This window comes from Stenella coeruleoalba, assembly GCF_951394435.1.
Source record: "Stenella coeruleoalba genome assembly, chromosome: 8".
In the NCBI taxonomy this organism is placed as follows: domain Eukaryota; kingdom Metazoa; phylum Chordata; class Mammalia; order Artiodactyla; family Delphinidae; genus Stenella; species Stenella coeruleoalba.
The window spans coordinates 25,588,606-25,614,389 of record NC_137154.1 but is presented as its reverse complement, the minus strand read 5'-3'; the positions used below and the strand labels follow the sequence as shown (position 1 = coordinate 25,614,389).

The 25,784-nt window shown below is 35.9% G+C and overlaps 1 protein-coding gene across 5 annotated transcripts in view; it reads right to left on the bottom strand.

Annotated features, from left to right (window-relative positions):
• The window catches only part of CCDC73 (coiled-coil domain containing 73), a gene marked incomplete at its 3' end in the record, with an annotated part of 140,739 nt that overhangs the window by 30,578 nt on the left and 84,377 nt on the right, over positions 1 to 25,784 (bottom strand). For all 5 annotated transcript variants that reach the window (XM_079928486.1, XM_079928484.1, XM_079928488.1 and 2 more), the window contains 5 exons: positions 25,426 to 25,561; positions 25,104 to 25,183; positions 11,833 to 11,964; positions 11,260 to 11,319; positions 9,788 to 9,871 (listed from right to left, as the gene is read on the bottom strand). In XM_079928486.1, the coding sequence (XP_079784612.1) occupies positions 9,788 to 9,871; positions 11,260 to 11,319; positions 11,833 to 11,964; positions 25,104 to 25,183; positions 25,426 to 25,561 (492 nt within the window). The remainder of the gene's footprint in view (positions 1 to 9,787; positions 9,872 to 11,259; positions 11,320 to 11,832; positions 11,965 to 25,103; positions 25,184 to 25,425; positions 25,562 to 25,784) is intronic.

The window sequence follows — 25,784 nt, the reverse complement described above, 5'->3', positions numbered from 1 at the left end:
CAAAACAGAAATATAGATCAATGGAACAGGATAGAAAGCCCAGAGATAAACACACGCACATATGGTCACCTTAACTTTGATAAAGGAGGCAAGAATATACAATGGAGAAAAGACAGCCTCTTCAGTAAGTGGTGCTGGGAAAACTGGACAGCTGCATGTAAAAGAATGAAATTAGAACACTCCCTAACACCATACACAAAAATGAACTCTAAATGGATTAAAGACCTAAATGAAAGGCCAGACACTATAAAACTCTTAGAGGAAAACATAGGCAGAAAACTCTATGCCATAAATCATCCTTTTTGACCCACCTCCAAGAGAAATGGAAATGAAAACAAAAATAAACAGATGAGATCTAATGAAACTTAAAAGCTTTTGCACAGCAAAGGAAAGCATAAACAAGACAAAAAGACAGCCCTCAGAATGGGAGAAAATATTTGCAAATGAAGAAACTGACCAAGGATTAATCTCCAAAATTTACAAGCAGCTCATGCAGCTCAATATCAAAAAAACAAACAACACAATCCAAAAATGGGCAGAAGATCTAAACAGACATTTCTCCAAAGAAGATATACAGATTGCCAACAAACACATGAAAGAATGCTCGACATCACTAATGATTAGAGAAATGCAAATCAAAACTACATTGAGGTGTCACCTCACACCAGTCAGAATGGCCATCATCCAAAAATCTACAAACAATAAATGCTGGAGATGTTGTGGAGAAAAGGGAACCCTCTTGCACTGTTGGTGGGAATGTAAATTGATACAGCTACTATGGAGAACAGTACGGAGGTTCCTTAAAAAACTAAAAATAGAACTACCATATGACCCAGCAATCCCACTACTGGGCATACACCCTGAGAAAACCATAATTCAAAAAGAGTCATGTACCAAAATGTTCATTGCAGTTCTGTTTACAATAACCAGGACGTGGAAGTAACCTAAGCATCCATCGATAGATGAATGGATAAAGAAGATGTGGCACATATATACAATGGAATATTACTCAGCCATAAAAAGAAACAGAATTGAGTTATTTGTAGTGAGGTGGACGGACCTAGAGTCTGTCATACAGAGTTAAGTGAGTCAGAAAGAGAAAAACAAATACTGTATGCTAACACATATATATGGAATCTAAAAAAAAAAAAAGTGGTTCTGAAGAACCTAGGGGCAGGACAGGAATAAAGATGCAGACGTAGAGAATGGACTTGAGGACACGGGGAGGCAGAAGGGTAAGCAGGGACGAAGTGAGAGAGTGGCACAGACTTATATATACTACCAAATGTAAAATAGATAGCTAGTGGGAAGCAGCCACATAGCACAGGGAAATCAGCTTGGTGCTTTGTGTCCACCTAAAGGGGTGCAATAGGGAGGGTGGTAGGCAGATGCAAGAGGGAGGAGATATGAGGATGTGGAGATATGTATATGTATAGCTGATTCACCTTGTTATACAGCAGAAACTAACAAACCATTGTAAAGCAATTATATTCCAATAAAGATGTTAAAAAATAATAATAACAATGGGGGCTATTCTGCAAAAGGTCATCCAGCAAGTCACTCAGAATTGCATGACAGGTCCCCTCAAATGGGAACTCAACACAGAGGAACTTGCCCCACTGAGGAATGGAAAATAGACTTTACTCAAATTCCCAGAGCCCCAGGAAATTTTAAATCCGTGTTAGTGTTTGTACCTTTTTCGGAATGAGTGAAAGCATATCCCACCTGGACAGAAAAAAATCTCTGAAATAGTTAAAGCCCTCATTATGGAAATTACTTCCTAATTTGGATCGTCTAACACCCTTCAAAGTGACAATGGACCGGCTGCTGTCTCTAGCATAACCCAACAAGTGTCTAAAGCGTTGTGTATTGATTAGAAACTACATTTATCCTGAGACTACAATCAACAGGAAAAGGTGAGAAAATGAATCATACATTTAAAAAATGAGCAATGCTAAAGTATGTCGAGATTAACTTCACTTGGGATAAGGCCTTGCCAGTTGCCCTGTTATGGATTAGAGTGGATTCCAGAAGCAAGCTTAAATTAAGTCCCTTTGAAATTTTGTGTGGCAGGCTTTTCCAGGTGTCTACTCAGGCAGAAGAATCCAGTGATGTTTTAAAAGGACCTACTATTGCTAATTATGTCAAAATTATAGCCACTATACCAACCTCTGTTTATAAGTGTGCTTCCAATAGGTCTGCCTATCCACCTGAAGTACCCCTGGACCCTATTCAACCCAAACACCTCATCCTCCTCAAAAGCTGGAAAGAGCAAGGACATGACGATCAGTTGGCTGTGAAGTGGACAGGATGGGGCCATATGAGGTCTTGCTAACCACTCAGTTATGAGTGAAAGCAGCTGGGGTTAAGCCATGGATTCACCACACCCGTGAAGGCAGAACCCACAACGTCAAAGCACCAAGGAGAGTCTCTAAGCTAGAGGAAACTACAGTAGACAGTGGACTTGTGAGCCTCTGAAGATTTAAGATTTCTGTTCAAATAAAGATAAGTAATAAAAGCAAAAAAATAAATAAATAAAATAAAGGCTTCATAGTATTCCATCTATTTAGAGTTCTCAATTACTATACAGATTATCAATATGCAAGGATATAATTATGCAAAATTATGGAAACATCTAAAAAAAGCATTTTGCAATTTTAACATGAAGATTCTCCTCTAGCTCATAAAGAACTATGCACTTTGAGAGCACTCAATGAATACCTATTTTGACTGCCTCTACTTTAGGACAATGCAAATATTTTTATATAAGTCATGATTTCATCTTAATTTATAGGTACATATTATAATAACAGGGCAGTCTCTGAATATTTACAATGGCATGTATTTAATAGATGCTTAGTACTTTAACATTGTAATAAATATTTACAGTATTTATATTAATAACACTGTATTTTAAGATGGACAAATCAAAGTTTAGAGGAGACATGGGAGAGTATACCACAGACTTTATCCTAGTAATAATAAATGACCAAGAGCATTATGTTCTTAAAAAGTATATTATATTAATATATATCAATCATTTCCTGTCCCTACTTATACCCCCATCTAAAAGAAACTGCCAGGTTTTTTCTCAGTTTCCATGTTTTGGAGACATTCCATCCTTCCCTTAGAATTTGGACCAATTGCTCTTTCATTCTGCTACACTGATCAGGTAATCTCTGAAAATTTCCTTTTTTCTTCTGTGATGGGTCTCCTGTTTCCTAGATCCCATGATTTCCTCTTGGTTTACTCCCTTGTCTTGATAAAGCAACCTTTCTACTACTTCTTGATAAAGGAGGCATTTTTGAGACCCTGCTTGTCTGAAAATATGTTTATTCTACCAATACTCAACAACTTCTTTGGCTAAATACCATACAATTCTGCTTTGGAACCTCTGAAGGCATGGTTCTATTATCTTCTACCTTCAGTGCTGCCAATGAAAAGTCTGAAGTCATTATGTTGCCATTCTCATTTTGGATCCTTCCTATGTGACCTACTTTTTTTTCTCCCACCGAGAGTTTTATAATCTTCTCTTTAAGTGCAGTATGAAATTTCGTAATGATATGCACTGGTGTTAGGCAAAACAAACTCAGATCCTTCAGTTCTGGGTTACTTTCCTGCATTATTTCTTTGGTCACTTGCTCTCCTTCCATCTTCTCTGTTCTCTCTGAAACTCACCAGACCTCTTGAACTGACCCCTCATTTTCTTCCTTTCCTGTTTTTCATCTTCTTGTCTTTTGGTTCTACTTTCTCAGATCATCTCGATATTATCTTCCAACTTTTCCATTGTACTTTTTCATGTCTACTAATACATTTATTTTAAGGGTTCTCTTTTATTCTAGGAATGTTTCTTTTTTTAGACTCAATTACTGTTTTGTGGATTAATAAATATATTTCTCTTAACTGAGTATATTTTCTTAGCTTCTCCAAGTTTTTTTTCATTACCCTGTTTGTTTTGTTTGTTTTTCACACTGGAGACTTTCTTCAAATATCCAGTGATCCTTAACTGCTTGTTCATATTTAACAATGAAATATTAAAAAGCTGGCTGAAAGCTTTGTCAACTACAAAATTTTGTCACTATAATGGTGGGCTTCACTGTGCACTGATCTGGCTGAGTTGTTTCATCGGGAGAGCTTAACTGCAGCAGCTATAGTCTCTTCTCTTGAGCAGGTTAGTTGCCCTATAATGGAATCTTCCATTCTGCTGCCTGGATGTTACAAGGCTAACTGTCCTCTTAAGGACTAGGCTGGGAGGTTTCAGAATTCAGTATTTAGACTTCCCAAACTGTTTTCAATACAATACTCTTAGTACTGTGCTGGTAAATAGGGTCTCAAAAAAAAAAAGCCTGATTTGCAGCACTTGCCAATTTCATTAGTGTTAAAAACCCCACCATGGTCAACTCAAGCTACCACTCATTTGAACCAACTTACAAAATGACAACAGCTCTAACAACTAGCTCTCCCTGGTACCAGTTGCCTCTAGCACACTACTGAATCTCCCAAACCTCAGTTGCTCCTCAAACTCTCCAAAGTAATTCTCCAATCTTCTGCCAAACAGAAGACAGGGAGTGCCTATTTGTGCAGGGTAGGGGAAAGAATCTGGATATGCAACAGCTTCCTATATAGACCTTCTAGTTTTTGGCTTCAGTTGTGCACCTTACTTCTAGAGGCACATGATGCTTGCAATTCCTGATTATTTCTGTATCTTCAACTTGGGTTTCTACTTTCTCTCATTTGCTAAGTAAATTACTAATTTTCCATATGGTTCCCACTTTTAAAACTTAATTTTTATCGTTTCTTCTCCCTATTTCCTCATCCTTGTGGATTTATTAATGTCATTTATTGCAGTTTCAGAAGGAAATAGAAGGGAATGTATAGGTTCAATCTGATATGTTTAACCAGAAGCCCTGACCTAGCAATATTTGAACTTGCAAAGAGTCTGAATTTACTCATTGTTAATCATTCATTAATTTAATAAGATTTAATGAGCTCCTACTATGTGGCAGATACTCTTTTGGGCTCTTATTAGTGAAAATGTTACTCTTTTTATGGAATTTACAGTCTACCAGGAAGTTATTTGCTATTATTTGCATCTGGATTAATAAGTCTGAAAACCCTCTCTGAAAAAATGTATATTGTGGAAAATCAAAATAAAACCACCTGTTAAGGCTTTAATATACCAAAAACTAAGTAAATTATTCTGGTTAATACTATGTTAACACTATGACTATAGGAGCAAACTAAATAAATAAATTATTCTTCCTAACACTATGATAATAGCAGCATAACTATACTTTTATCTGGACTAAACTATGATTAAATCATAGTAGAAAATATTCTCTATCATGAGAATTTAGGTCTCTACGCTCCAAATTGTACTTAAAAAAAAATAAGACAGATGATAGCATGATTGCAGAGCACTGAAAAACAGTAGGCCATTATGAAGAGTAATGATCCCTTTTAGTACAGGTGGAATTAGAATGCTCCTCGGGAAAACACTTGAGATATCTATGCAGCATAATCCTCAGCAACAGTTAAACATTAATATTTTGTTATACTATATATCAGTGGTTCTCCAACACCAGTCTGTAAACAAGTACTGATCCATGACAAAAATCTCACTAGTCCATGGCAAAAAATGTCAATATAAAGTCATCAAGTGTGTTCTCTTGTAAAGGACTGTCCTTTATCTGATATTACATCCTTAATATACTTTTGGTGTTAAAACGTTATCTTTTATAAAATGAAAGTGATGATAGATGGTATTGTTTATTTTTTAATGCCCTTATCTGTTAAAAAGCGGACAATTCTAACCTGTTCTTGCCAATACTTCGTTTGAAATTTTACTATATGAAATCTAGTTTCTCCATGTACTGTCAAGGCTCAGGCAATAATGGGGCTGGTAAAAGAGAGAGGCATTTGGATTATCTAAAATACTGGCAGTTATAGTTAAAAGATCCTGGAACCACAGTTACCTTCATCACTAACTCAAAGAAACACATGACTACATATATTTATGACTACTGTAGGCCCTGTAGAATTCAACAATACATAAACATTGGATTTAGAGCCGATGAAGGGCAATTTGAAAGTTGCAGTCTTTGTATAACTGATGTAACAAGAATGGCAGTTCTCACAGATCTAGGAAAAAATATCTTAACAATGTAATGTTGTAGAAATAGTGCTGAAGTAGAATCAAGACAAAGATTTAATTCTGGTTTTGCCACTAATTATAGGGCCTTGAAGTACACTGCTTACATTTAGTGGATCTCTATTTCATCACAAAATGAAATGGTTGGACTGGCTAATCTCTAACATTTTGATCATCCTAAAAATCTACGCATCAACTCCTTTAAATGGATTGAAAATTATCAGACAATCCTGATAACTGTTACTCATCAACAATTTGGATAAATTATATCATATGTTTCTTGAGAGAAGGTTCAACACCTTAGAGAAACAGTCCCAGTTATGCATCTATAGGGTGGGTAGAAGAGGTGAGGGGGGGAGATACTTGCTGATAACTGGACTTTAAGAGAAATTTTTTTAAACTAATCTTTTATTGGAGTAGATGAAAGCGTTAAAAGAAGGGAGAGATTTGGCTCTAGTATACGTTTTCCCTCTCCCTAGTACTGGGGGCAGGCAAAAGAAAAGAGGAAGGCAAACCTCTCTTTACATGACTAGTCATAGAACATCAATGGTAAGAAGATAAGTGTTTCATTGTTCAGGTTAAGTTTGGTTTCATTCAATGATGATGGACTCAGCATAATTTCTGGGGCCAGGTGCCAGAAATTAAAGACACTTAGATACAAAACTTTTTATTTTCTTTGTGGTTCCTCCCTCCTTCTCTCTTTCTCTCTCTCCCCCTCTCTTTTTTCCTTCCTTTCCACCTACCATGGTGTTTTTTATTTTCTACTTAATGCTATGGTCCCCTGGGATATTCACAGGCCAAAGGCAGACCCTCACAGATGCCTCAGGGCCTCACCACACGACTCAGCACTGGGTTCTACCTCCTGCAAGCTGCTAGACCTATGTATTATGTCCTGGCTGAAGTTGGTGAAGTCAGTCTCTCCATCCCATGGTTCCTCTGCCTCAACCTGTGGTAGGTGGGTAACCTCTAAAGGACTGCAACTGCCAGGCAGGGATGCAACTCAGTACCTGGACTGGTGACTCACTCCCTGCCAAGGCACCTACCTAATGTGCCGGGGCATTGCCAACCTGGGACAGAGGATGCTTCAGGGCACATGTACTCAGCTCAGATCCTCCCTGCTACATCTAGGCCTCCACCTGTGTTAAAGGGCAACAAGAGAACACAAGCCTCTACCCACCAATGTGACCCAGTCGACTCACAGCAGTGGCAAGACAGGAGCAGGGAGGCTAAGGCTGTGCCGGGCTGAGGGCACCAAAGGGTAGAAGAGCCAGAAGCCAAGAATGGTTCCTGGTAGGCAGTAGGGGGCAGGAGAACGCTGGAGCTGAGGCTTCAAGCCCCAGTGCATGCTCCATTTTCTCATCAGACTTAATTTACAAAACATATATTCAAATATAAAAATTAAAAATGGGGCTTCCCTGGTGGCGCAGTGGTTAAGAATCTGCCTGCTGATGCAGGGGACATGGGTTTGAGCCTGGGTCCAGGAAGATCCCACATGCTGTGGAGCAACTAAGCCTGTGGGCCACAACTACTGAGCCTGCGCTCTAGAGCCCACGAGCCACAACTACTGTAGCCCATGTCTAGAGCCCGTGCTCTGCAACAAGAGAAGCCACTACAATGAGAAGCCGGTGCACCGCAATGAAGAGTAGCCCCTGCTCGCCGCAACTAGAGAAAGCCTGCGCACAGCAACGAAGACCCAACGCAGCCAAAAATAAATTAAATAAATAAATAAAATTTTTAAAAAATGTTAAGACGGGGCTTCCCTGGTGGCGCAGTGGTTGAGAATCTGCCTGCCAATGCTGGGGACATGGGTTCGAGCCCTAGTCTGGGAAGATCCCACTTGCCACAGAGCAACTAGGCCTGTGAGCCACAACTAGTGAGCCTGCGCGTCTGGAGCTTGTGCTCCGCAACAAGAGAGGCCGCGACAGTGACAGGCCCGCGCACCGCGATGAAGAGTGGCCCCTGCTCGCCGCAACTAGAGAAAGCCCTCGCACAGAAATGAAGACCCAACACAGCCAAAAATAAATTAATTAATTTTAAAAAAATGTTAAGATAGTGACCACAGAATATTAAACCTGAACTCAAGGCTCCTCTGGGCTTTATGCAACTGTACTGGTTACATTCCCATGAAGCTGGCCCAGGCCTCTGCTGAGAGTAGTCTTTTTGTGGGAGGTGAATGTACTTTTCCTGGGAAATGCTCAGCTCCACCCTTCATTACCAAGAATCCCTTCAGGGGCGCACAAATATTTTCCACTGGCCACCCCAGTGGAACATGTCCCCAACGCCTTCTCTTGAGTTGAACATCCCATCACTTGGCAGTTCCTGCTCTTCCACTAACCTCCACATGCCTTCACATAGAGCCAAGGAACCACCATATTCTCAATTCTGCATGCTTCCGGGGCCATATAGCATTAGAACAAGCATAATATACACTTCAAGCTCCACTAGAACAGATTACTCCAAAAACTTTCCTCCTTGCAATTTCTAGACTAGCACTGGGCATCAGTCTACATGTTCTTGGTATACACTTCAAAACTTCAAGAAACATATGCCAAGTTCTCCCACGTGAACTTATCACATTTTACTGGCAACACCACAGTGGACCTTCAGGTTTCGACAGCATCTCAATCATCCATCTAAAAAACAAGATGGCAGTTTCCCCTTTTTGTACCCCAATTTTTACACGATTTTCCTGTAGACTCTTTCACTTAGATTCATGAGGGGAAATGCATCTCTCTCTATTAGGGATGTAAGAGAAAAATCTCTCTTAATGAACCTGCACTCCCAAAACATCAGTGGCCATAACTTCTCCTCCACAATCATTTTCGTATATATACTGGGAAGAGGATGATGGGGTGATTGCTATGGTAATAGGGCCAGTTCTATCATGTTCCTGTGAAGAGGGAGCTTCCACCCCTCCGCCCCGCTCCATTTCTGTGAGGTCACAGATTCCTCTCCTAGAATGTGGTGACACTTGTCACCTTTTATTTTCAGTTTTGGATCTTGGCCACAATTCTAAGACACAGAAAAAAAAAACACAAACCCATCCAATCTGCTACAAATCAGTTACTTGATAAAACTGAACATTTAACTAGCAACTTAAATGTTAAAATAAAACATGCTCATAAATTTTACCTCAAAAAGCAAACAAAAGATCTGTCAAGTACTGAACTCTATTTAATGATGCTCATGATGTAATATGTTAAGGGTGAAGTGTACAGATGACTGCAATTTACTTTGAAATGCATATTATAAAAAAGGGGTGGAGAAACATATGATAAAGCAAATAGGTAAAATATTAATTGTAGAATCTAGGCGGTAGGTATATGATTGTTTATGATACAATTCTCTCAACTTTCCTGTATGTTCAAAAATTTTCATTAAAAATGCTGGGGAAAAATAAATAAATAAAATAAAATAAATGCTCATTATTTTGGACATTGATAACAAGCTGATGAAGGAGACCAATATTTTACCCTTAAAATTCAAAATGATCTCAGATAAAGTTGGACAGACGAATGCAACTAAACAGGTAAAACTCATTAGATGAAAATATACTTTTATATATATATATATATATATATATATATATATAAAATCAGGATATGTATATATATCCTGATTATTTTCTTTTAGTACCTTCAATTCTTCTTCCATTTTAGTATTAGCTTGAGTCTGTTGCTGAAGTAACTGCTGCAATTGTTGGAAAGAAATGATGATGCCCTATAAAAAAGTATAAATATGACATATTAATTGATAAAGTTTTAAGGCAGTAGGTATGTTTCTAAACTCATTCTTAAAAATATATTTTCTAGTTTCTTAACTTATTATCTTTACAGTTTAATTTCAATGCCATAATAAACAATATACTGAAATTAACTAATGGTATATTTTATTAATTTAATATTTAACATAATTTGTATTACATGATTTCTTACAAAGTATTATTTCTAAGAGTTCCTCAAATAATTAACAAAGTTTTTGAAATGGACCACAAATTCTGTGACATTACTGAAAAATGTAAAGAATTCAAAACTAAAACTTTTGTTGGTTTTCTCCCCAAATGGTAAATATTATCACTACTAAGATATATCACTGCTGGTGGGCTAGGATGGCATGGCATGCATTCAGAATCAAACAGAGGAAAAGCAGAAGAGGAAAAAAAGAAACAAGAGAAATTTTCTTTCACATATGTTTTTTTAGAATAGAATAAGTATAAATATCAAATAAATGCAAATGAGAGTAAAATGTCCTGTAAATGCATGCTCTAAGCATACATACATTTCAATAATTATCTGCCAGTGGTCCAAACTAAGGAAAAAAACTAATTTATTTTTATTCTTTTTATTTTATTTATTTATAAAATATTTTAATGTAATCTTTTTTCCAGCTTTATTGAGATATAATTGCCATATAACATGTAAGCTTATGGTGTACAACGTGATGATCTGATACACATATTTATTGTGATATGATTAACACGATAAGGTTAAAATCTCTATCACCACACATAATCACCAAGTTTTTTGTATGTGGTGAGAACATTTAAGACTCTCTGTATAAAATAAATAAGCTACAAGGATATATTGTACAGCACAGGGAATATAGTCAATATTTTATAACTTTAAATGGAGTATAATCTATAACAATTTTGAATCACTATGTTGTATACTTGAAACTAATATAAAATTGTAACTCGACTACCCCTCAACTAACTAAATCCTTTTAAAATAATATGTCTTCGGAGTCTCATAAAAAAAAAAATCTACTCTCTTAGCAACTCTCAAATATATGATACAGTATTGTTAACTAAAGTCATCATGCTATACATTCCATCCCCAGAACTAACTCATCTTACAACTGGAAGTTTGTATCTTTTGATGAACATCTCTCCATTTCTCCTCTGATTTATTTTTTAATGGGAGTATAGGTGAGACCTGGTTAAAAGAGGTACACATGTATCCATTCAATACACACCAACTGGGTGCTTACTATGTGGTAGGAATTGACCTAGGCATGATTCCATTTGTTACTTAACTTAGTTTATTTCCCACATTGTATTTGGTTTTTAAACTATTTACTGGCTTCCAAATTATCTTATGATTGCTTGCCTGTTTTTCTTCTTGAATATGGGTAATCTCTTCATTAATCTTCTTATTTAATTCCAATTCCTAAAAAATGTGAATAATTTTAAAGTTATGATACAAAATTCAGCAAATTGTACATTCAATTCAGTGCTTAACAAATTTGGGAGTGTGATGACCTATTATTACTCCAGAGAACCAATGTTTGATTACTGTTGAAGCAGTGACTCTAGTGAACTGAAGATGGTGTTAGATACCCAGTACAGGCTGGTGCAAACTTATAAACATTAATGTTAGAAACTACAGAATTTCTCATCTCCAAAAGCTTTCCTGAGGATACCATTATACCAGAAGATTACCTGATACCATATTAAAGTGAAAATAAAGTGGTTATAGCTAAATTTTATTATCTTAAAGTTCTGTTGATAATGCCAAAAATTATCTAGAAGTTTTTTAAAAATTTGTAAAATCTTTTTTACTATGTATATTAACTCTACAAAGAAGGAACGTTTTTGTATTATAATCCTCTTATTGTTTATATATCTCATAAATTTTACAAAAATGTTCATTTTATAAACATGAATATATTTAATTAAATACCATTTTGAGTCTTTCTTGAAGTTCTTGAAATTTTTGTTCTTTAATTGTTAAATTGATGTTTTCTTCTCCCATCTTATGTTGTTGACATGTGACCTTGGTCTTTATCAAGTCTGAGGTTACTTTTTTAAGTTCCTTAACATAAGAAACATCAAACAGAGAATTCAGTACACATGTTTCATCAAAGCAAGGCACTTTTCTGACAGTTTTAAAGTTCATTTTAAACCTATCACTATAATTTACTATATTTCATATATTAAGATACTACTACTTGCCCATCAAGGTCCTTTTTCCCTAGTTTCCTTGCAAGATAATTAGCCAATGCTATTTGTAGTTATGGAATAGGCAAACGCAATGACACAAAGATAGAATGCATGATCTTTGTTCTTAAAAAGAATACACTAACTAAATGAACTAACCAACCAGAAGCAGGGTGTTTTCACTGATGACTTATTCAACAAAAATCCTTTAAGATAAAAACATGATATAAAAGATTATCAATTCCCAAGTTATTAGCAGCTAATAAGAAAAATTTATGTAAGAAATAATTATAACGTGATGAGTGCTATAATACAGGAAGGAATGTATAGAAGTATAAAGAATGAAACAGTTTGGTTGAGGGCATCAAGGAGGCATTACACAGGAAAGTGGTATTTGAACTGAGTCTTTGAAGATAAATTTATGAAGAGGACAAAAAAATGAGTAGATATTCCAGGCAAAAAGTTTCAGAAAGTACAGAAACATGAAAGAGTATATTTTTCAGGGAAACAGAACTAATATGATATGGCTGGAGCTAATATGTTATGGGTAAGGGGGAGGAGTAGAGTACTGGTAGTTGTGACTAGAAATTTGGCAAAATTCAAATACTGAAAGATTTATAGGCCAAGCTAAAGAGTTTTAATTTTATCCTATAGACAATGAGGAATTAACCACTGAAGGATTTTGAATAAGAGAATGACATAACAAGATTTGCATTTTAGAAAAATAACTCTGGCATCATTGTAGAGGATAGACTTGAAGGGGATACAAAAGAAGTCTTCACTGTGAAGTTATATATCCACTGAGTTTAACAGATACATCCAAACACATTTAAATCCCGAAACACCAACTTCTGAATGGTGTGTACTTTATTGTACTGCTGTTCTGTGTATATTGTATATTAAATACTCAAGGATCTGATTTTCACATTCTTGATTACACAGCACCTGAACTCCCTTTGAATTTTGAAGGCCCACTAGAGAAGCCGGAAATGCCAAATACTACTTTTATAAGCATGACACCAGGCTCTGATAATCAGAAGCACTTGTCTTGGATATTGGATCAGGAACTAGTAACATAAGAACAAGAACTGTTGCAAACCTTTCTGTTGGTAGATAGCAGGGGCTATGCTAGTTACTTCAACCTTCCATGGATAACAGTGATACTGCTGTAGCAGTAGCAGTATCTACTATGGTCAACAGTGATGGTACAAGCTGCAGTGTACAACAACTTAGTAGTGGAAGTTGGTTATATACCTTCTCTTGTTTCTGACAATTTTCCAAGTCTGAGATGACCAACATCCAAATTCCTTTGCTAAAAAAAATCATCTAACAATTAAGAATCTTGATTAATATACTTCAATTTTTAAAAGGTTGTATTTAAGTACCGAAGTTGGTTAATTAGTGTGGTGAGATTACAGGAAATTTTTATTTTCTTCATTTTGCTGTTAGGTGTTTTCTCTTTTTTTCTACAATTAACACATATTTCTCATGTATCAGTTTTTAAATAGTATGTAAAGCTATGGAAACAGGTGCAGTCATTTAGTTACTAGTTAGAGGAAAGATGATGACAAATGGCTGAGTCTTAAAGAACTCCAAGATTCATGGATTAAAGAAGCTGTTAATACAGAAGGCTGAGAAATACGGTCAATTGAGGCAGGAAGAAAACCAAGAGAATGTGGTATCAAGGAAGCTGAAAAAGGAACAGCAGAAAACAGGGCTGTCAATACCTCCACAGTTCTACATGTTATAACCTCAGCCACCTAGAGGGAAACTTGCCTGATTGATTACCTTTTACCCCCTAGTCCAAAATCCAGGAGAATGGATTCATTGGTCTTAGTTCACATATTCCCTTTAGATATGTGCACTACATAAAATGACTGCTAAAGTAACCGCGTGGGTTAAGAGATACGGCTTTATTTTCAGAAAAGCAGGCAGACAAAATAATGTACAAAGAGAACAATCAGCATGTACTGAATAATGAAAGAAGTTTTAATGAAGGAGGTAGTCCTTGAAGAATGAGTAGTATACTGGATATCTTTCATTTGTCGCTCCTGATTCACCCTCTACTTTCTCTGTGGCCTGTGTGGCATCTGTGGATACAGCAAGCAAGCTCCCTTCTCTCTGGCTTGTGGGGTTCAATCTCTGGGAGGCATCAGTAAATCAGTATGCTGGGAAGATAGAGAGATGGAGGTGTTTGCCCAGCTCCCTCCCTACATGACAACAAATTGGCAATAGCTCTGTACCTTTACCAAAGGTCACAGCTTCTGAACTGTAGCTTTCTTCTACAGCTTTACCTATAGCTCCCTCCAGGTTCCAGCAGCTGCTTCCTTCCCTTGCCACCATCAGGTCTAGCTTCTATCCCTTGCTGGTTTCCCTTAACTCTGCCTACAACTCTGTAAATAGCTCTTTCATCAAACTTTTCTCAATTTCCCATACCAATGTACCATCTGTTTCCTGCCTCAATCCTGTTTAATACAAGTAAGCTGAGCGAAGGCATTTCAAGTTGGGGCAGGGAATATGGAGGAGAGAAAAGGTAAAAAGGGAAAATTAAGAATTATGATAATGGCAACAAAGATTTTGGATTAAACAGAATGGAAGATGCTTATTAGGAAGTAGTAGGAAACAATGTTGAAGATGTAAAATGGGACCAGACCATGGAAGTTCTGGAAAGGCAATTTTAAAAGTTTGGGACTAAATCAACATGTTGTACACCTTAAGCTTAAACAGTGTTATATGTCAATTATATCTCAATAAAGCTGGAAAAAAAATTTTGGACTTGATTTGGTAGACAAAGGAGAACTATTCAATTTATCATTCCTTCTACATATGCTAAGTATCTAGCATGTGTCAGGCACGTAGAAGCAAGAATATTAAACTAGTAACTTAGTAAAGTTAGTCTAGCAAAAAGAGTGAATCAAAACTGGAGAATAGGGCTTCCCTGGTGGCGCAGTGGTTGAGAGTCCGCCTGCCGATGCAGGGGACGCGGGTTCATGCCCCGGTCCGGGAGGATCCCACATGCCGCAGAGCGGCTGGGCCCGTGAGCCATGGCCGCTAAGCCTGCGCATCTGGAGCCTGTGCTCCGCAACGGGAGAGGCCACAACAGTGAGAGACCCGCATACCATCCCCCGCCCAAAAAAAAAAAAAAAAAACCACAACTGGAGAATAGAACACTGGCTACGAGGCTATTTTATTAATCCAGGCATGAGATGATGAATGTCTATACCACTGAGAAATGGATAATGAAAAATATGAGACATTCTAAAGGAAGATATAATTGAATAGACAAAGGAAATGAAGGAAAAAAGATGATTTCAAAGCATTTAGATGAAGCTAGAAGAAATAAGAGACCATGAAATGTGAAACAGAAATGCATGAAAATGGAAAGGAAACGAAAAATCTACTTTACTGATGAAATAGATGAAAAATCTATTAAAGACAAGAAATAAGAGAGGGACAATATTCTGAGATTCACTCTTAAGAAAGCCAAAAAGCACAAATCACAAAGCCTAAGCGATAGGCTGTTACTGTTCTAAAAAAATCATTCATTTATTATTTTTCAAATTATAAAAGGTTACATATGAATTCCCTCAAATGAAGTTTCAAGGTATCAGTGATGGTTCACCTTCATAGGCAGCAAGATGGTTTCCTTTGAAAGGAGAGTTGAATGATTTTTTTTTTTTTTTTTTTTTTGGCAGCAGGAGGAGGAAGCATGGGGAGAATAAAGAATCAATCCAATGGGTGACCCTGAAGTTACAGTAAGTCATAAAAGGCGATGACCTGCAGGCAGTTGAAAATACAGAACTGGAGATTGAAAGAAATGCGAGGCTAGAAATATAGATATGAAGTCATCTATATGAAGTGAATGATGGAATTAAGGAGGATGAGCTAATTGAAAAAAGAATATGAAGAAAAGAAAGAGACATTATGATACAGCTTTGGAGGAATCAGAAAAAAAAAGATAATCTGGGAACCGGAGGAATTTATTTGTACCCAAAGACCCTTAAAAAGTGAACTATCACACAGATGTTCAAAATTAATACATTTTATATTTTAAACATGATTTTGTACAAAATACAATATTCTGTAATGAAAAGCATGAATTGTCAGTATAAGTTAGGATGCTTTGGTTATAACTATCAGAAAACCATAATTAAACCATTAAATAATAATGAAATATATTCTGCAGCAAGAGGTAATTTAGGTATTCCACAGCAACTGTCTCTTCCTGGAACTCTTACTAAAGAGTAAGAGAATTTTTCTTTGAACCACCTCCTGCTAGCCAGAATTAGATCACATGCTCATTCCTGAACCAAATACTGGCATAAGGAATGGAGATGATATTAATTGGCTTAGAGACCGACTGATCATATGAGGTGCACTAGATGTTGAGGAATTATCACAATATCCACTACATGAACAATTTCAACTAACATTATAAAGTTTATAGGTTGTTTAGAATATTACTGACTACAAACAGTACACAGTACAAAGTGAGGATAAATGGAGACTTTTTTACAAGATGCTTGACTCTGAATAATTCAACTAACTGTTGGATCCAGTTAACAGTTTTTAAATTGTGCTCTGAGAAGTCCTAGCAGTTCCATGGAGCCCCTCCACAGCTGCTGATAGAGAAGAAAGAGCCAACTTGCATGGCTCCAGTGTTCCTAAAACTCTCCCTTCAAGCACAAGTAGCTCTACTTTGTTTTAATACTGAGTTTCCACAACTTTAACAGAAGGTTCTACAACTCAAAGAAAGATAAAAACCAGTAGATCAGATGATCCTTATGATTCCATGAAATTTAGAGAAGATCTGAAGAAGACAAATAGTTGGGAGAGAACTAGTCATTGTAAAAACAGAATATAATTCAAGCATGAAGGGGGAAAAAGCAATTAATGAGTTGGAAGAAATTTCAGACTTTCCTATCTGATAAAAAATTTATCAGATGAGGCAATATTTTAGTTGTCTTGAAAGCCTATGCATATAACCCACCTATAGTTATGGTGCAGAAAAACTGCACCATCAAAATGTGCCTTAATTTTAACCTAATTTCACTTGCAAGTAACAATAATCCCATAAATTTCTATGCATGTTAAACTTTCTGAAGTGCTTTTCCACATATTATTTTATATTTGTTACACATATATAAAACAGGAAAGGCAGATGTCATTAAATCCATATTGCAAATGAGAATATAAGGAGAAAAGCAACACTAGTGTGATCTAAGTCATGTACCTCCTTTGGATGACTATAGTTGAAAGGTTTAGTTTTAGAGAAAAAAGGTAAAGTATGAGTTAAAATAAACAGAATAAATGAGAAATATTATGCAGGGAATTATGTGTAGGCAGAAATAGGCCAATGGACTGGGTGAAGTAATGGAGACTAAAAGACTAGAGGTCAATCTAAGACCAGAGTGGGGTGTGTAAATGGTACAGGTGATAGAAAAGGATGCTCTGGTTGGAGAAGGAGAAGGGCTGAATGACAGAGCCCAAAGGAAGTGGTATTTAATGATGAGTTTCAAGGTAATGGAAATACTAGTCTAGATACGCAGAGTCAAGGTCTATGGGGACCTAGTAGTTTAGGAGGATGAATATTAGCAACTTCCCCTTTTAATAAACATATGCTTTCTAATGGTGAACGAAGCAAAGAAGAAACTTACACAGATGAATTGCTTATACTGTTACCGTTACCAGTAGAATGGTTAAGATCACAGGTTCTGGAGCCAAATTTGTTTGGGTTCCAAACCTCACTCTATTTTCCTTGTTGTGTAACTTTAGGTAACTTACTTAAATGCATTCTGCCTCAAGCTCCTCATCTGTAAAATGGAGATATAATTTTTTAAAAAACTAACAAAGTGCCTGGCATGTAATAATCTATGCAACAAGTATTTGTTGAGCATCTACTATGTTCTAGGCACTGTTACCTGTTATTACTACTAAGGTGAATTCAAGGGATTCTATGATTATTTTCTCTACTTTTAGAATAAAGTGGTCTGAAGTCCTAATGGTGTTATGAATAAGTATTCTTTATTTAAAGAATTAAGATTCATTATTCATTATTTCATAACTGATTACAATAAGAGTTTTTTTGTAGACTATGAACATCTCAAGGAAAAGAACCACATTTCATACTTATCCCATAGAACGTAATACAGTCAGGGATCTAAGAAGAACTAAAAATTTTAATGAACATAAGAAGAAAAGAGTGATGAACATGATATTTAAAAAATGTGACACCTTTGCCTAAAATAAGGTTTGATGAAATCAAAGTTGATTTATTCAGGATAAAGCAAATGGCAATAAAAATACTTGGTGACAGCAGTCAATGTCAGCCAAATAAGACTATTGTTAATGACACGATAGTTCAGTCAATTTGTAAAATTGTATAGAAAGTGGTAGGCGTAGTATAGTGCTCAGTATATTGTATAGCATATAGGAAAGTACAGTGCTGGGGGTTTAATCACTGATTGAACGAGATGGCTCCCTCTGATCAAGGTAACAACCACAACCGTGTAGACCACCATGTTATAAATAGATGCTTCTCATTTAAATGTGAACAGACCACTAAAATTTTCTTACCGATAATAAAAAATAAAGCTTAGTAGGTGGTGAGTCACTAACATCATGCTAACTTTAAAAGAACAGCAAAAAATAAATAAATAAATAAAAGAACAGCATATTTTGGAGCTAGAACCTTGACTGTCTTAATCAACAACCCTAAACTTGTGAGATTAAAATGGGTTAATTCTGCATTACAAATTCAGATCCAAGAATATTCTACAAAACAACTACAGACATAAGACAATATAATAAAACATTCTAGTTCATAAGCCATATGGTCATTGACTCAACAAACTTCCTGAATAAAAGAATTTATTGATCTTATTGTATCTACCCTGGATAAACATTCAAAAACAGGATGATAGTTAAATTGACTATGCATACTGAAGGATACAAAACTAAAGACAGTCATTTCAGCAATTAATTTAAGTTTTTAAAAATTTAAAAGAGATTAGTTCAAAGGAAAAATATCTGTTAGAGTATCTCAAAGTTTTAATCTCAACTCAGATTTTCAGGATGTTTGACTAATACTTATGTTGTTACTTGTTATTTAGTCAAACACCACCTGAGTAATAAAAATTCTTTTATGCTGAACTGATTTTTTTAAAAGACACCAATGATATTAGGTTTAAAATAATGTACATCTTTCTTTGCTTTGCACATGGTGTTCTAAAACCTTGCTTTCAAGCTGCTTTTTTGTGCACTAAAATGGTAATTTTTAAAAGAAAACTTCCAACAATTTTTCTGAATTTAAAATTTTTTTATATTGGGTTTTCCTGGAGCAAGATACACCTGCATAAAGTAAACAACTTAGAAATTAATTAGATGGCTTGTTTTAAATTAGTGTTCTGTTCTAGATTCACCCCTAAGATACAATGTCTTATTGATAAAAATATAATTAAACTGAGGTATATGGCTAAAACTTAAAGTAGCTTACAATTCTCTGAATTAAAAAAAAGGATTGGTTTTCTAAAAGTTTTTCTTCTGTCTAGGTTACAAAGTGCAACAAATGTCTTATGTCTTTCTGTCAATACATTTTTCCACAACTGAAAGCATGGAGCTGTTGTAATCAGCTAAGTTTTACAGAAGATACTCTAAAATACATCAATTCCTATTACAATAACTGTTATAAAACAACAGGGAAGTGGGAAGGGAGTGGCAAGGGGCAAAAACCCAGTATGTGGCTGACAAAAGTAAAAACTAATCTTTTCTTATGTCTTTTTCTTTTATATATTAATTATGTAATCTTAATAGCATATTAAATTAAAAGCAGAGACCTTCACAAAATGATTTTCGACTGAAAGTATGTTTTTGATTTTATAGCTCTTATAGCTTTTAAATATCCTGAACTTTTAGTACATTGTCTGTTTTCTAACCATTTTATTCAAAGCTGTTAGTGCAGCAAATAAGCATGCAGCACATGCTTTGATCTCATTAAATTACAACTTATAGTTCCTAGAGTCATAAATATCAAGCCCTTTTCTCCTTTACCCCTCCTCTTCTGGTATGAGGTAGTCTGTTAAATATCACTATCTCCTTGAGTCCTCTGACGTTTACTCAGACAAATAGCAGAGGTTATGAATGCTGCTCACAGATAGTATCAGGAATTCTTCATGATTGCCATAATGGTGAACCCAGCATTCAGAACTGTAATACTTAGTTTTATCTAACAAGTAAGTTTGGTCTGTTTAACTTTGTTCCACAAAAGGAAAAAGAAAAAAAAAAAAAAAGAATTCCATCTTATCACAAACCAGTAACTTAACTGTCCTGGACATAATCAAAGAACAGCATAAAAGAAAAATAAAAGTTATCTTTGGAAAAATTAATGATTAAAAGTGTTAACTGAGTAATGGAAAACAATGTTAGTAGGCTCAATTAGCCTCTGAAAAAGAAAATCAAAACAGAAAACACTTTTCTTAAAGTTAAAAATTAAGGCTACACTAAAAACTACAAAATTATTGTACCTAGTATGTCTGAAATATTAAAAACTATCTGTTAAAATATATTTGTAAATTCTTACCCTTTCAGCTTCTCGAACTTGGAACTCTCAAAGGTAATGACATTCTCTCACCTTACCCTTCTCTACAATCTCTCTTCCAAGAACTATTTAGCAGCATGATTACTGACTTAATGCTTTCTATAGAGACAGAGGCCACCATCACATGACACCTCAGTACATTTAGGCAGCCCTGGCCAAGGCTGCAAGACCTGGGAAAAGGGGGCAAGTGTGCTCATGAGCAACACTATTCCACTTGTGTACAGAGACATGCTTTACTCCTTTCACAAAAATCCAGCAAGGGAAATGCTCCATGGATTTACATGAGCCTCATCTCCATCTACAGGTCAGTCTTAAACTATACATTAGAAATACAATAGTCTATTACATTACAATGCAACATTTGTTCTTATTTAATGAAAAAAACCATAATTTAATAGAGAAATTTATGAGGTATAATATTTTCATAATAATGCAAAAACTAACTGAATAAAGCACATATGACTATTTTAATACAATCATCAAATTAATGATCTAACCACTTAAGACACTGATAACAATATTAAACAAAAAATGAACCAAAGAGATATCACTGAAAATATGCTTATTCACAACTACTCAGTCAGTATTATTTATTTATATTTGCTTTCAAAGTTTATATTGATAAAAATGAATGGTCCATTTAACAATTCTGATTTGAAATGACAGACGAAATTTTCAAATTACAGGTTTTTCTCCTTATATCGTAAGAGCCATCTCTAATATTCTTAAATGTGACTGAAAAGAAATATTCTTTACATATAAACTGTCCTCTTGGGACTTCCCTGGTGGTCCACTGGTTAAGAATCCACCTTCCAATGCAGGGGACGTGGGTTCGATCCCTGGTCAGGGAACTAAGATCCCACATGCCAGGGGGCAACTAAGCCCGTGCGCTCTAGAGCACGCACACCACAACTAGAGAGCCTGTACGCCAATTAGAGAGAAGCCCGTGCGTTGCAACAAAGAGCCCACGCGTCACAACGAAAGATCCCACATGCCACAACAAAGATCCCACACACTGCGACTAAGACCCGATGCAGCCAAACAAATAAATATTTTTTAACAACCTATCCTTTTAGGTAGTTTGCTAGATAGAAGATTTTTAAGGGCTAGGGACATACACTTATTACCATTCTAATATTCTGTACTGGGCTACCCCTATGCTCTTACTTTCTGATCCCTCGGGTATAAGGAGAGAGTCCAAGGAATTTGAAACCAATTTATTGGCAGTTATAAGAACAAGACCTAGATATAACAGAGTTACAAATATTAATGGTCTTTGAACTCTGGCTTAGCATTTAGAAGTCACGTCAATCTTTAGCCCCTGTGGTCCTGCTTTCCTGGAAATGGTACTAAAAGATAAAGTAGTAAAATTTCCTGATTTCTTGAATTACATATTAAAGTATATGTCATTCATCTGGTAGCACAAACACTCTTCAAAGCTTAAGCCTGTGTCTCTGTAAATAATAAGTTGTCTTAATAAATTTTTAATTTTTGTAAAATTATAGTTAAATATAAAAACAGAGGGTCTTCTGGTTTCTGGTCCAGCATGTAATGAGCTTAGTTAGAAGTTTCCACTTGATCCCACCACAAGTAAAAAGCTGAACAAACTGAAAATCAACGACTCCTCTTACATCTGCTAGACAAATGAGGTCATAAAGCAAATTGCTGCCTCAAAAATTGGAGAGATGGACAGGTAAATACAGAGAAACAGAAACCTCCACAGGAACCAACGCCAGGGTAGGAAAAACTGAACTGTAATTGACTAATTCCCAGAGGCTCAGAGGGGACAATTCAGAGTTAAAAAATTCAGCAGGACACAGTCATTGGGTTCTCAAACTTTTGTGAAATTTTACCTCCAGGTCCTCTCATAGTGAATATCAGAGAAAATTCCCTCCTGCTAAAAGCAGGAGGAAAAGGAGAGAAAAAGTAACCATTTTGAAATACACCAACTCATTTTTTTCTTATCAACAAGTCCTGCCCTCAGGAGAAACTATTTGACCTGAGTCTAAACTACCTGAGGGAAGGGTAATACCCAACTCTATCCCCCTCCAACCATCCTTGTGCGTATGGGGTGGGTGGGCAGGGACTGAGAAGCACTGGTGAAATTCACAGTCCAGGGGCAACAGGCTCATCTAATCATCGGGCACCCATCCCCCTATCTTACCACTACATTACTATACGCCTATTGACTGCAGTTTCTTTCACCCAGTATATCATGTCTGCCTTCCAACAAATAAATTACAAGGCATACTAAAAGGCAAAAGACACAATTTGAAGAGACTGAACAAGCCTCAGAACCAGAGTCAGATACGGCAGGAATATTAAAACTATCAGACCCAAAATTTTTTAAAACTATGATTAATATGCTAAAAGCTTTAATGGAAAAAACAGACAAAACATGGGAGAACAGATGGATAATGTAAATGGAGAGATGGAAATTCTAAACAAGAATAAAAATGAAATGCTTCAGATCAAAAACACTGCAACAGAAACGAAGAATGACTTTGATGGTCTCAATAGTAGACTGGACAAGGCTGAGTAAATAATCTCTGAGCTTGAGAATATGACAATAGAAATTCCAAAACTGAAAACCAAGAGTAAAGACTGAAAAAGCATAAGAGACTATCCATCACCTGCGGGTCAGCTAATGTAACATACAAATTGTAACATATACATAATGTGAGTACCAGAAGGAGATGAAAGAAAGAAAAAGAAGCAATATTTGAAGCACTGATGATTGAGACTTTCCCCAAATTAATGTCAGACACCAAACCACAATCCAAGAAGCTCAGAGAACATCAAGAAGAAAAAGTGACTAAAAAAATTAAACCCAGGGGCTTCCCTGGTGGCGCAGTGGTTGAGAGTCCGCCTGCCGATGCAGGGGACGCGAGTTTGTGCCCCGGTCCGGGAAGATCCCACGTGCCGCGGAATGGCTGGGCCCGTGAGCCATGGCCGCTGTGCCTGCGCGTCCAGAGCCTGTGCTCCGCAACGGGAGAGGCCACAGCAGTCAGAGGCCCGCGTACCGCAAAAAAAATAAAAATTGAAAAATTAAACCCAGGCATATCATATTCAAATTTTAGAAAATCAAAGATATTTAAGTGACACTCAGTAAATGTTGTTTCAAAGCATTTATTCAGTGTCAGTAAAGACAGGTACTTAATTCTCTCAGGGATAAGGAGGTGGTCCAAAGTGGTATTATTTCAGTTGGGGCTTTGAAAAGATTAGGAAAAGGAAATAAGTCATTCTCTGTAGAAAGAACAAGACTTTGCCTACTTCACCTTGCTCTCATACCGGTCTCCTCTGTTATCAGTGGGGATATTTTTAGTTGCAAATAATGGAAAATTAAGCTGGCCCTAAGGAAACTGGCTTAAATAATAATGCGGATTTACTGGCTCACATAACTGAAAAGTCTAGAGGCAGGGCAAGTGCAGGGTTGGTCCATTCAGGAACTCAAAAGTGTCATGAAAGAACAGGTTTCTTTATATCACAGCAATTTGGCATCCACATTTCAAGTTCCTCCTTTTTAGCTTCTCATGATTGTAGGATGACTGCCAGCCCCAGTAGGAGTTACCTTCTTCCTGGTTCATAACCACTGGGTAAGGTCATTTATCCACTCCTAAGCCAAAGGCTGTGGCTAGAGTAATGAAATATGTTTATGGCCTTGTGCCAATTTAGGGCTCCTCTCTAAAGCTGGAGGCATCAAAACAAAACTCTGGATAAGTTTAGAAAGGAGAAGGGGGATATTGACGCTCAGTAAGCTAGCAATAAATATCCAATGCACTCCTTAACTCAAAATGCTCCAGCCATACCAGACTTTTTCTTGTTCCTCATATACATTAAACTCTTTCCTGTCTCGAGGCTTTTGCTGTTCCCTTGCCTGAAACATCATCCTCTTCCCTCCCCCACCACTTTACCCCCAATGTAATGAAGTCACCTATGACAATGTCATCACATCCTCTACTTTTTCTTCATATCACTTATAACAGTTTTAACTTATTTGATCTGTGTGATGGTTTTATATGTAACTCCTCCATTGGACTATAACTCAAAGAAGCAGGAACATGTTTCATTTTCTTCATACCTGTACCCTAAGTGCCATATAGTACCTGGCACACAGAGCCACTCAAAAGTTGAATGAATGAATGAATGGTGCTAATGAGATTAACATATAGTGAATGCTTATTGGTTATTCATATCATCATAAAAATGCATGCCACTGGTCACAAGTCAAAGAAACAATATTTTGAATGGGTTAGAACAAATTCATTCATTGCATTTATTGAAATCATAACTCAAAGTTTATAAATCTGTATTTAAAACATTTCATTTATCTTTATACAAAAAAAACCCACCCAACTTTTCTGGTATTATTTCATAAAACTAGTTTTATATAATACAATAAACTATATCAATCATACCTTCTTTAAACTGTGTATTTCAGATTCTTGTTTTTTATTTAAAGCTGAAAGTCTTTTGTTTAACTGTATTGCTTCTTGTACTGTAACATGAAAGACACTTAGGAAAACATTATATTCATTGTACATTTTAAGGAAATATTACTAACATGGACAAGGAAAATAGCCTCAATGCAATATATATAATTATTACTGAATTTAATAATATTAATTAAACTGCCATTTACTATTACCAGTATCAGATAAGTTCAATTTATTCATTATAAATAAGTCCATTTAAACATTTCCTCTTAAATATGTTAAGTTTAAGTAAGATAGCACCTACCATTTTGCTCTAACTTTTCATGATTCTCTTTTACTAATCCAAATTGACCTGTTATTGTAGCATAGTATTTCTCAATTTCATTCAGTTGCTTCTGATGATCTTCTTTAGCCAGAAAATGTAACTGGACTTTTTGTTCCTATTTTGAAGAGTTATTTTAAATGTTATACATATATAACACATACATACATATATATATACACACATATTTATTAAACATACATAACAATTTATTGTTTTTAATAAATGTTGTTATTAACATAAGTATGTCATGAAAAAGTACTCTCTGAACCTTAGAGAGGAAATATTAGTTAGGTTCTAAATCTAGGTAAAGTTAAAGCATTTTTTTTTTCCTGTAACAA